The 12,904-nt window shown below is 41.2% G+C and overlaps 1 protein-coding gene across 9 annotated transcripts in view; it reads right to left on the reverse strand.

Annotated features, from left to right (window-relative positions):
• Positions 1 to 10,342, reverse strand: part of LOC117423383 (brain-specific angiogenesis inhibitor 1-associated protein 2-like) — a 52,012-nt gene extending 41,670 nt beyond the window's left edge. For all 9 annotated transcript variants that reach the window (XR_009307541.1, XM_034039050.3, XM_058989801.1 and 6 more), the window contains exon 1: positions 10,050 to 10,342. Coding sequence is in view for 8 of the 9 variants with exons in the window: in XM_034039050.3 (XP_033894941.1) it covers positions 10,050 to 10,121 (72 nt within the window). In the remaining variant the exon portion in view is untranslated. The remainder of the gene's footprint in view (positions 1 to 10,049) is intronic.
• Positions 10,343 to 12,904: the final 2,562 nt, after the last annotated feature.

Raw genomic sequence — 12,904 nt, forward strand, 5'->3', positions numbered from 1 at the left:
TAGCATAGTACAGAGTGATCTGAAGGAAAGACAGATGAATATAGTAGAGGTTAAGGCCAGGGAAGCGGTTTAACCCAGTAGTTAAGAGAATCGAGACTGAGATGGTGGCAGTGTGGCTGTGGTTCCAGCCGAGTGACCAGAAGGCAAGCAGTGTGGTCTGGTGGTTACAAATAGGGAATGGGAGAGAAGCAGTGTAGCTTAGGGGCTAGAGCAGAGGGGCTGTGAGGGAAGCAGTGGGGCCTAGTGGTTAGTGCACCTGTACAAGTCATATATTATTATTTGGATTAAAGGGTTTAAAAGTCTATTTTAGCATCTGGTAAAGCAAGTACAACAGGTGCAGATATTATTCACACACTTGTTATGAAACACAGCATTATACTGTGGCGTGCCACTCCTGAACCGCCTCTATTAGTCACTCAACCTTCACTAATGGCATTCCAACTAGTGCTCCAGATCTCTTTACAAAATCCTCCTGTTTTATATTCTTTACATGTAAAAGAGGAATTTTCCTAAACTCAGTCTGGTCCAGGTCAATCAGATATTAGGTTAGGAAGCTTTTGTGCTGCAAAACCCAGGGTTACCCCACTCGCAACCTGCAATAATAATAATAATAATAATAATAATAATAATAATAAATTTGGTGACATTTTTAAAATACAAACGAATATAGGTTCCCAAACACCAAATATGGCCCTAAGGCTTTTAAATTGTGCCTTCCAGCCTCTCAATGCCTGTGTCCATCTGGAAGGAGAATACAATTCGCAGCGAGTCAACACCGCTGGGATATGCTGTGAAGCTATTTATATACAGTATAATATATTCCACTGGATTATGCAAGAACACACACTAGCAAGATATCTGGTTTGGGAGGAGCAGCCAACGTCGATGGTAATTAGTTTGACGACAGCAGTTCGCTGAAAGAAGACAAAGAGGAGATAAAAACTTCCTTAAAAGGAAATTCCTCCTTTAAAAACAAAACTGTATTTTTTATTTGCATTGTTTAGTTTTATAACCTTATTTAACACGTCCTTCGCAGATTTAAATCCTTTCTGAAGTCGGGTCCCTTTGAAGAGATACTTCAGAATACTTCAGAATGAATTACCAAGCTGGTATGGTAGGGTTAGCGCTCGGGGCTAGGAGTAAAAACGATAAACTTTAAGATGTGTAATTCAAACTGGTACATTTTAAAAGATACACTGAAGAAGTTTTATAAATGGCATGCCTGGCATTAACAGCCTTGATAAGAACACATAATAGAGATAATCCATCTATCACTGCAGTGAAACAGCTCTACATTATACACGGTGTCGAGAGAATGCAGTTTGACTACTTCACCCTCCTGAACTGCAGCTTGGCAGCACTGAAGCTACAGTGCATGGGAACTGCAATTTGACAGCCATGCACTGTAATGTAACTGCCTTTCACATAAAAGCTTAAATATTAGGAAGAAACAGATGAAATGCAAGTAGCATAACCAATTCTAAAATTAAAAATGTGTTTTTATTCAAAACCAAACAGGAAGTCTGGAGTTGAAACAATGCAGCATTACTGGCAAGGTGCGGTCGTGTAGAGAATGTGAAGATTGACAAAGGCTTTTCAACAGAAGAGCCCAGATAAGTTTTTTTTAGTTTCCACTCCCAACTAAAGTATTTCATGAGGGTCGATGTAAGGATTTATTTTTCTCCTTCGTACATCACACTGCCATAGGGTAGCAGCAGCTCCACCAACCACACTGGAACACAACGCTGCTCTGAGATTGGGGCTCATTTCTGAATTAGCACGCCATGTTAAGGCACATTCATTAAATTATAAATCAGCACACAATGTCACACAGCGGGCAGTAATACACAGCAGATTTGAGCCATTTTCCTGTTTACATGCATTTGGAAATTGCATTGGGCCGACAATACACACGCCGATTAAAAGACTGTTCCCTTGACTCTTCTGCAGGTTGAGACAGGCATGTGTGCTGTGCTGTGGAAGAGATTCAGCTCCAAATTGATGGGCTTATCCATAACTTTTAACACACACCCATTAGCATAGAGGTGCTAAAACAGAAACGTAGCAAAGACTTCTATACTTATGTTTTGTTTTTTTTGTTTTTTTGCAGAGCCCTCTCCTTTCTTCTGCAGGACACAAGAGATATGGGAACACAAGACTCTCATTGCATAGTAGTCTAATCCATTCCAGGTTCCACTGTGAGCTAATGGAGAGAGTAGCTAGTTCATGGTTTTTACTGGGATTGCTAGAGATGCCACTAGTTAAGTCCCATAGATTTTAATTTTTTATTTATTTATTTTTTACTCTGAATTTACATAATGCTCATAGCGCTGGGGGAACCAGTTTCATTAAGAGCATAAACACCAAAATTTAAAACCAGACAAAACTGGCTCACCTGCAGAAATTACAAACCCGGAATTTGTAGCTCCAGCTTCAAGCAGAGGCACGTTCAGAACATCCGTACATGCCATCATCAGGACAATGTGGTGAAATCAGTCGCTTCACTCACACACATGCACTTTTAAGCGCTGCTAAGACCACAAAACAAAAGAACTGACTCATTTATACAAACACCTACCCAACATTACTGAATTATTTAGACTTTAAAATCTGAATTACATTATTTCTTACGTTATGGTGTGTGATTTGGCGAGGTTTTATTTTGTTTTATATTACCACCTTCCTATTCTGTGCAATAAATAAAGACACTACTTGGACACACCATCAGTCTTATATCAGAAGCAATGCAAGCTCTGTTGAGCCTTTCCCACTGTTACCAATTACCCACACAGATAGAGAGGTTCAAGCTGGCAGTCAATGCACAGGAATCCTAAGAACTCAACACTTGTGAAAGCTGTCGGAGGACGTGCCAAAACAGCCACCCGTTTGTGAGGGGTGTAGACATTCTGTGCTAGAACCTGTACTACAGCATATGGCAAGGTTCAGTATTACCAACCACTGCAGCTAAACTTTAACACTGTGCTATAGTATAAGAGTAACTATATTTTAACACAGGAATGTTATTACAGCTATACTATACAATAATATTGAGGTAGTACTGCTTATGTTTGTGCTACTTACTATAGCAGCTGCTGTACAGTATGTAACTTTGCACTGCAAATGAGGGCCAGTCAGAGAAATCGCGTAATTATTTACAGAAAAGCAGTCCACTGTAAATAGAAAATCCATTCTATTACTACTTCATCCAAAAGTTGAAGCCAATTCTTCAGAGTGGATTTTCAGGTCAGCAGTTGTTGTTCCTACAAATACTGTAAAAAGAGAAACGCCCAGTCACACGCATACCTGGGATAGTGCAGCGCTGACACACACTGAAGCCTCACACCATGCAGGTTAACACTGGCAGGTGGCACACCCATTTACTCTAGTTACCGGGTACACAAAGTGATGTTTATTGCCAAGGACTTTCGGGCTTGTCTGTGGATTGGATACGCTGGAGGCTAGGCATCTTCTCAGATGGCACAGTACTCCTGCCAAGCAACAGTTTACATCACAATTATACATTAAAAAAAAAAAAAAAAAAAAAAAAATGAACGAACAAACGGGAGAAAGAGGCATTCTGGGACTGCTTAGCAAATACTGTCCTCGGGCCAAGTATGCAATCTAAATGCATCAACTACTATAGATTTATTCTGGAATAGCAAATTCACTGCAATAAACCATAAATTGAGTCTGTGTGATTAACTGTTTACAGACTGCGAGAGAGAAGGCAGTGTGGTCTAGAATTTAGAGCGAAGGGAATGGGAGGGTGAAGTGCCCAGCCACTCAAGGCGATGGACTTGGAGACAGCGGAGACCCATCATGGACAGCGGGAGTTATGCAGCCATGGACAGAGGCACTCGGTGCTGGGCTCTGGGGTGTTCGTTCCTCAGTCAGCAGCAGAGAGAGAGGCGAGATGGAGAGGGTCATCAGAAGACAGAGGGGAGTGGGACACTGAGAGGGGAAGTGAGAGAGAGTGAAAGAGAAAAATCCTGCGCTCCCTGCCAAGCAGGGGAAGTCTGGAAACAAAGGGAGAGTGAAAATGAGAGCACAGACTGCTGAACACACATGCTGCACAGTAAAAATAACAACATGACTCCTTTTAATTACTATATGATGCAGCTGATAAATTATGTTAACCTCCTGATTCAATACCGTCCCACCCCCTGTATTAGCAAGAAGCATAAAAATAACTCAAATTCTGCTTTCCTCCCCCAGCAGCACTTTGCAGCTGTTCTGGCGACACACAAGCAATGCTGCACACCCTCCAACGCAGGATTCGGGTCAAACCAGAAATCTGTAGAAACCTGTTTGTTGGCATAAAGCTCAGCACTTCTATTTTTTGCAACAAAAAACAAACAAAACACTGTTCTTGTTTATCCATTTGGATAAGATGTATTTATTACCTTTGATTCTAGCTGAAACAGTGCAATTTCTCCTAGGGGAATTTTAACAATTGAAATTTTCCAAAAATGTAGTTTTTCAAGCCAGCCATGTTAATAGAAATCACATTATTTCTGTGGACTCCAGACCAGTACAGTCCCTTACTGTAGAGAGATTTACACACCACTTCCCAGTTAATTAGTGCAAGGTGAGATATAACTTCCAGGGTCAGCCTCTTCAATATCTTCTCTCCAGGGAATCCCACTTACTGCTGGATACAATACTGTACTTTCAAGATCAGCCGGCCCTTCTGTGTAACATTTCTAAAACACTGCTGTATAAATGACTGGGGTGCTTGTCAGTTCATGCAGATACATTAGACTACTAGATTTTCTTTAAGAAATCGACAGATCATACTAATTTGTTGTACGTTCACATTCCTTTGTGATCCCACCACAGTAAAGCCCTGTGAATCAAAGGTCTGGGGGCTGCACTGTAATTATAGGAGAGGTGGGAGCACTCAGTGACAGCAGCAAACCCGCCTCCTCCACTTTAATTAAAATGGTACAGTGGAGTCTCAAGCAGCTTCGTGATATAATTAGGGGGCACCTATCGAAATGGATAGCATTCTCATCAAGGCAGGCTACCTCCCATCTCCCTGCTTCCAGCCTCTAGGCTGCCTGCCCCAGCAGTGAGAGAGGACTCTCCCACCCTCCCACCCAACCACCCAACCACCCAACCACCCACTCACTCACTCACTCACTCTCCCCTTCTCATTCACACACAGACAGACTGTAGGTTTTCAGAATTACAATAAAGGACAGTCAGATGTGACCCCCAATGCTACCTCTGTTTCCTCAACTCTTGTGTATATGCAAATGTTTGCTGGCAAGAAATATTCACTAATTTCACTCTTATTAAAAATCTGCAAAATCCACATGCCTCAATATTAGCATAATTACTGAATTCGGTATATATATACTGTACAGTATATGCATAGTTTACATGGGTAACATTTTTGTTGCTGTAAATATGTCCATAGTGAGACATCAGCAAAATGAAGTGGATTGCAGATATTTCCTGTTTTACAGTCCTTTCAATCCTTGCTAATTAACTTACTAACTGCCTATTGCTTAACCCATAACTCTCAGCTTGTTTCAGAGCGCTACAATCTTCAGAATTATTTGTAATCTATTCAAACTGGTCTCTCAATCTGCACATAATTCCCAGAGACTATTCTGCATCCAGCAACACCTTTAAACACAAGTACATCCTGCCACGGACTGAGTTTCATTTCATTCGTTGCATCTCTTTCTTTCTCACTTGTGCTCTCACTCTCTCCCACATCTGAAGATCTCATTATCTCTAGTGGTGCTTTCCCCAAGTGGATAATTGAGTAGAAACTTGAGCCTGTTACCAATATAGTTAGTATCCACCGGCAAGGTGTATACAGCAACATTGACTAAGAATACTTACTGCAAACATGTCCAATCAAAACACACAAGGGGGATACGTCTCTTCATTGTAATAAATAAAAAGTCACATACAGTATAATATTAGATAAAGCTGTATAATCAAAACCTCACTAAATATTTCTCAGCTGCAATTTGCAGAGCATGCCATTCCATTCCTGTGCAGAAACACAGACTTTCCATGAAGATCAGAAAGCTCCCCTAATTCCAAACTCATTACTGTAGCTCCTTGGCCCCTCCCCTTGCAGAACTTTGACACTGACTCTGCAAGAAAACAGCTGGTTTGTGTTGCTAGGATACCATCAGTGTTGGTCTCCCTTTTATTTGGTCTAAACAAAAAGTGAAGCAATCACAAAGGAGAAGTGGCAGGCATCCCCGATTCAGACAGCTTGTTATTAGAAGAAAGAAAGACCCAGCCCTGAGTGTGAAACGCCTGTTTATTTATTCTAGGAAACTCTTCTCCAAAGCCATAGCAACAGAGAAGAATTCCTTCAGTGTTACAGCATTCCCAGAATAGTACAGTTCAAACAATTTCTATTCTTAGTGTTGCAACTTCTTTCTGAGCAAATAAGATTTTTTTATACAGCAGTTATATTTGTTCAAAACCTTATTGAATTAGCAAAAATCATAAATACAGCAACGATTTTAAACACTTTTTTGTAGAAACATTTGTTGACTGGACTGGGACTGTTTTTCACTGTAAAAGACATAGAATAGTCCTGTTATGAGTGTTTATTGGAGTAAATACAGACCAGTCTCAATGTCAACTGTGCTTTGTCTGAGTAAATAAGGAGGCTGTGTGCTCCAGTGGTTAAAGAAAAGGGCTTGTAACCAGGAGGTCCCCGGTTCAAATCCCACCTCAGCCACTGACTCATTGTGTGACCCTGAGCAAGTCACTTAACCTCCTTGTGCTCCGTCTTTCGGGTGAGACGTAGTTGTAAGTGACTCTGCGACTGATGCATAGTTCACACACCCTAGTCTCTGTAAGTCGCCTTGGTTAAAGGTGTCTGCTAAATAAACAAATAATAAAATACAGACCAGTCTCAATGTCAAAAGTGCTTTGTCTCAACAGATTTCCATGTGTTTTATACTACAGCAAATTGATTTTTGGAAAAACAAAGATCAGGATCCAGAGGCAATGAAGCGATGTGTTTTGATGTTTTTGTTGTTGTCATGTTAACAGAAGCTAATCCCTTCATTAGCTTTAGTGGTGCTACAATACAGCACAGCACAGACTTAAACAAGCAGCCGGCCACACCCTGACGTTTCACATTCTTAGACTCACATCAACAGAGCAGACTACACCTCTAAAGTACATACCCAGTCACAACAATATGGAACAGAGAGGTGACTACCAAGCTTCTCCTACAACACGTAAGCAAATGTTTAAAAAAAACTCACTCAGTGAGTCAGTCAATCCAAACATCTGAAACTTCTGGGCAAGGGATTGCTGTAACGTGAATCTGCATCTTCAAACTGTGCCATAGCCTGCTTATGTCCGGCACCTCCTTCCAGAAATGAGGCCATTCCCTTCCCACCATTTCTAAAAAAACACACACTTCCAAACGAACACAGATAACTGCAGTCAGCTCCTTGAAGATCTAATAACTGCACCTCCTACCAAGGTGGAACCAGCACAGGAAGGACTTCAAAGAGTACATGGACACCCCCAGCACAAAGGTTAAATAACCCTGGAGTCTCTTTCTCTACAGTTCTGGCACAGGGTTATAGGGCTCTGGCAAGCTTCTACATGGAAGCAGATATCAGCCTGGCTATAGAACTTGTAAAAGCTGCAGAACATGAAACAGCTCATCCTGCCCCAGGGACTGCTCTGGAGCACAGCCAACCAACAGCAACACCAGAGTCACAGGAGGTGTGTCTGGAGCTTTGTGCCGCGCTGAACCGTCTTGGAAGATCACTAACAATACATCCCTTCAAGAAGTCTTCAACATCTTAGATTGGACCAGAAATAAAAAAAATTAAATGTGCAAGACATTCCATGCCTCCTCTTTTCCATTCCTCCATTCTTTAATGTCCTTTCTAAAAGGAGATGACTTTCTGCACAGTATTTTTGCAGTTTTACCCCCTTACAGTCAAATGTACAAACCACCAAAACCGACACACCTGCAAATCGCTCTGTTTTTCCATTAGGTTCTGTGAGCAGAAATCTGCAGCTCAAAACCGTTCATCTGTACAACACAGATAAACCAGTTGGCTCGTTAGGCTATGGCTGAGCACTCGGCAGACTTTCAGAGATTTATTTTCTGCCGGTGAAGGAGGGCTTTGTTATGGAAATGGAGGGTGGTAACAGACCTGCTGTACTCCGGTCACGCTAAACTGTATCACTCAGCTGTGCGGATTAGCCCCCCAATGCCCCCCAGCAAGGAAGACTATCCGATTACACCAACTACACCACCGGCACAGCAATTCCCTTCACACATAAAACAGACACAAGTCTCGCTCTGTCCCACGATACACAGCCTCCACTAAGCTGCTATGGTCTCCGATTCTGGGAAGTATCAGGTGGCTTAGATAATCTGCTGAAAGTCTTTACAGTACAGTGAAAACATGCGATCCTGCTCCACACACACTGTTAGGTAGTTCACTAGCCTTTCATTTATATTGATTCTGCTTTGACTCAGATCTCTCCTGCTCTTCAGTTCACGCATGGTCAGATGTACAGTGGGGGTTTACAATAGCTGGGAGTAGGGAGAAGGTGGGGTGCTGAAGGAGCCACTTGTGGATGTGGGAATCTTAGGGAAATGGTAAAGGGCAGACATGATACATAAAACCATCTACTGTATCTATTGCTTGTCAGGATTAACAGTGAACCTGTCAAAAAGTAGAGTGCCCATCTGACACCTATTGCTTGTTGCATTACAAAAAAAAAATTTGAACACTACATTTCTATATATGAGAAAGAGAAACTACCTTTAATTGGGGAACAAGCCAAGTGGAAATTTAGAAGGTAGGAAGATAAAAAAAAAATACGAAAAGGAAGGTATGACATCAACATCACAAGATAAATAAACTGTGAAAGAACGTTCATGACCTGACGTCACTGATAATCCAAAGGTATTTCCCTGAACGTGTTCTGTTGTGGAAGGGGCAATGCCTCCAGCGATACCTGCCATTGTAACTAAACTGAAGGTCAGTGTTGTAAAGAGGGCTGGTAAAGAAAGGTCCCCCTAATCTACAGTACATTTAACACAGGTAAAAACCATAAGAAACCTCATTCTGAACGTTTAGGCTACTGTACTAATGAAGACATCTACTTGGTTCTTACAAGACACGGATGATTCAATAGAAATAAATAAATAAATAAATAAATAAATAAATAAATAAATAAAAACAGATGACTGTTAGGACTGCGCCTATTTACTGAATAGAATTGTAAAAGAGTGAATCAGAAACCCTATGTATAACTTGGATCCAATAATGACAGGAATTGCACACCGCATTAACGGTGTTAAAACTAAGCTTAACAACTTGCAGCAACAACAATGTCAAGAATCTAGACTGAGCAGTACAATCGGTTACCAAAGGGCTCGTCCTGATTCAGCATTTCGGTCCCGGCCACTGCGGACAAGCTTTGAATTAATTGTTATTGAGGAGCCGACAATCCCCCAGAGCAGCGAGAAGCAAACAGCTTGTTTCAGATTTAATAATCCTGTTTATTAATTACAAACACACACACTGTATTCATCGTAGCGGCGGTATCGACTGGACTCGTTTACTTAGAATACGATTACAATCATTATGTGTGCATCAGTGTTAGAATTGATATTGACATTATTTTTTGCTGTTATGATTTCGAATATGTATTGTTTACCAAAAAACGAATCAGACATTAATTGCTACAGGTTTTTTTTTTTTTTTTTAATTAAATACGACTGCTAAATAAAAGTGCGGATATTATAATATTATAAGCAAACTTCTTTTTTTTTTTTTTAAGAATCCAGATTTAATTGTTAAGTGCTAATTCCTTTAAAAAAAAAAAAAAAAATCACAAGATGAAAATTACTAAATAGTGTGACAGTCACACCTGTGGCAAACCCACCAAAAAATAAAACATCTTCCTAAAAAGTAAAAGGAGAAATCGCCTTTCTAATACCCAATTCAAACACAGAAAAGAATACTGACTAGAAGCAACCTGAACTAGCTCGTTCCACTAGTATGAACCTGCCGGCGACTTACCTTATAAACATTCTCCGTTATACGGTGCACCTCTTCGGTACGAGACATCTTGGAGGATCCGGTCAAAACCATAGACAAGCCCTTTCTTACAGAGAAATTACCCAACAAACTGGAGATATAATAAAACGGTATTGCAGAAGAGATGAACAGTAAATATGCGCGCACAGAGACTAGAAGTCGCAGCTCTTATAAAGCACCCCGACTCACAGCTACGCTGCTAACCCACGCACTAAAGCGAGCTCCTTGCTTCTGTCAGTTAACACTGCTGCACCTTCCCAGCATAGCACCGCCCCTCTGCCCATTGGCCCCTGCCCACTGCACCTGATCCTGTATATAAACCCGCCCATCCACGCCGCTCATTCGCTGACGAGCCCTTCAAGTTCACGTCACAATCACTGCACTCATCTCGCATACCTGTCTGCTGCCCCGCCTCTCAGTTCGCTGGTCTTTCTCACATCCTCGCCCCCTTTCCTTGCTTCTGTCGTCCCACACTACACTACAATACACTAGCAATGCTCTGACAGGTAACCCCACCCTTAACCTTGGCCGCTCACCTCAAGCCCCTGGTCCCTTCTATCTGCTTTAACCACCACACTATCTCCCAGTCCCTTAGCTCTAACCACTAGGCCACATTGCGTTATTGGACCACGTGTTATATTAATTACTGGACTTCAGCGATAATTATATCGCACCTCACAGTTTTCCAAATTATTCAACCAGTAACATGCCAGGCATCAAAGTAACACTGGAGGTTGGTAAATTGGACAGCTGATGTGGCACCCCCTGTAGCATAAACTGTGCATTTTATTTTCCGAACCCATTCCTCCACCCTATGTTACAATGCAAACTAAAACGGTATTTATAAAATAAATCGCAATAATGCCTGTGCATGTGATTGTAATATTATTACACAATTTCTTACTAGTCTTGCATATTATATTACAGTACAATCGCAGACCAGACTCTGAGAGGAACTCCCTCTAGTGGTCACCATGCTTCATTGCAACCTGTTGACTTGACTAAATGCACCTTTTCAATGTAATCAGATTTGACCTCTAACACTCAAAGTGTTATGTTGGCTATGGTAATAACTCAGCAATTAAACAAATCATTCCCTGCAGGAATACAGATTGCACAGCGACACAGTGAAAAACACGTTAAGTGCATGTCAGTCGGTGTTAAGCCGCAAGCAGCCTGACACAGGTGCTAGAGCGGGGGTAGCGTTTGTCATGTTATTATTTTAGATGGTGGTTATGACGAACACAGGGATTTATCTCAACGACCAGCAGCAAGAATGTGTTTGCACTTAACATTATCTAAACCTCCGTTCCAATGGTGGCCTTCTCGATTAACACCATACTGTCTTTCAGTGAGGATTCACTGTTCAGATCGATTCAGATGCAGGGATGCCTTAGTTTCATTGTAGCGTCACGACACTGCAGAAACATACTGCAAGTGTGAGGAATTATCTCTGCTGAACGTAAAAGACAAACTGGACACCATACAAGACATACTTTTGTATAAATTGACTTTCCTAAACAACGAATGATTATATTCCAAGGTATCCGGGTTTTTTTCTCCATACTCTGTAAACCTTTGTCAGTTTATATTTAGAGCTTACGCTTTTGGCGTTTATTTTGTGACATTTCTGGGTGGCCAGAAATGGGTGTTTAAAAGTGAATGTGCCTGTTTGTTCTGCTATTGCTGTTGTGCTCAAATCAAACGACAGAACAGCTGGGAAGAATCACAGCGTGTGCTGTACCTCGATTGTAACAGAGGACGAGGTGTTCTTGCAGTATTTAGACGATGTATTTCTGAGGGTGTTTTTATCAGTGTTTAGCACGTATAACCTCAAATCAGAAGTCCTGCTTTTTAAATGTTCTACTCAGAAGTGAAATGAAAGGTGACGAGGAAGGTAAGCAGTGCTGTACAATACAATATAGCGAGGATGCACAGCCCCGTGATCTTATATCAGTACCAGATGAATAAACACCCTCATTCTTCAAGACAGTCACAAGGGCAGCATGTCCACTGAGAAAGATTCCTCTAACAGAAATGTCAACATATTGGTGACAGTAATACCGAAAGAAACGTACAGAATTCAAAGACCAAAGTCTCAACTGGAAGTCTTTCTCCGTGTTTTCAGTGGAGATCACTACATGTACTCTGCAAACCTAGGGACTATTTGGCCACGTGCTTGGGAGTGTTCAGTCTGGCATTCGCGTCACTTGTTCTGAGACTCTTGACCAACGTGACTGCTAGTATTGAAGAATCAGTAGACCCCGTGAACCAGGGACGCCCTGAATTTGACACTTAGCAAGTAAAGAAGTGGCTCACGGTGGCCAGCTGGTTTGCATGGTCTGTGTCCCAGTGAGGTGCCAGTGATTACTGGGAATTATCTTGTCAGTTTGCAATGACCCATAACTTCCTGACCGCAAAGAATTGAGCCACACTTAGTACTTGATGATGCATGCAATTGTTATCATTAAGACTCTCTTTGCTTTGACAAAAAGACAGCTATGTAACATTTCATTATACCTCTCTCAAGACATCGTCTGTGCTTATACAGCTGAGGCTTTCACAGAGGTGTTCTTTTAAATGTCAGTTCAAACAGACAGATGTCTCTTTAGAGGAACATTGTTTTTATCAGTCTGCAATTAAATTATTATTATTATTATTATTTATTTCTTAGCAGACGCCCTTATCCAGGGCGACTTACAATTGTTACAAGATATCACATTATTTTTTATATACAATTACCCATTTAAACAGTTGGGTTTTTACTGGAGCAATCTAGGTTCTTGCTCATTTAAAGAGATTATTAAAGAGATTATTATTATTATTATTATTATTAT

Source organism: Acipenser ruthenus, chromosome 17, assembly GCF_902713425.1.
Source record: "Acipenser ruthenus chromosome 17, fAciRut3.2 maternal haplotype, whole genome shotgun sequence".
Lineage (NCBI taxonomy): Eukaryota > Metazoa > Chordata > Actinopteri > Acipenseriformes > Acipenseridae > Acipenser > Acipenser ruthenus.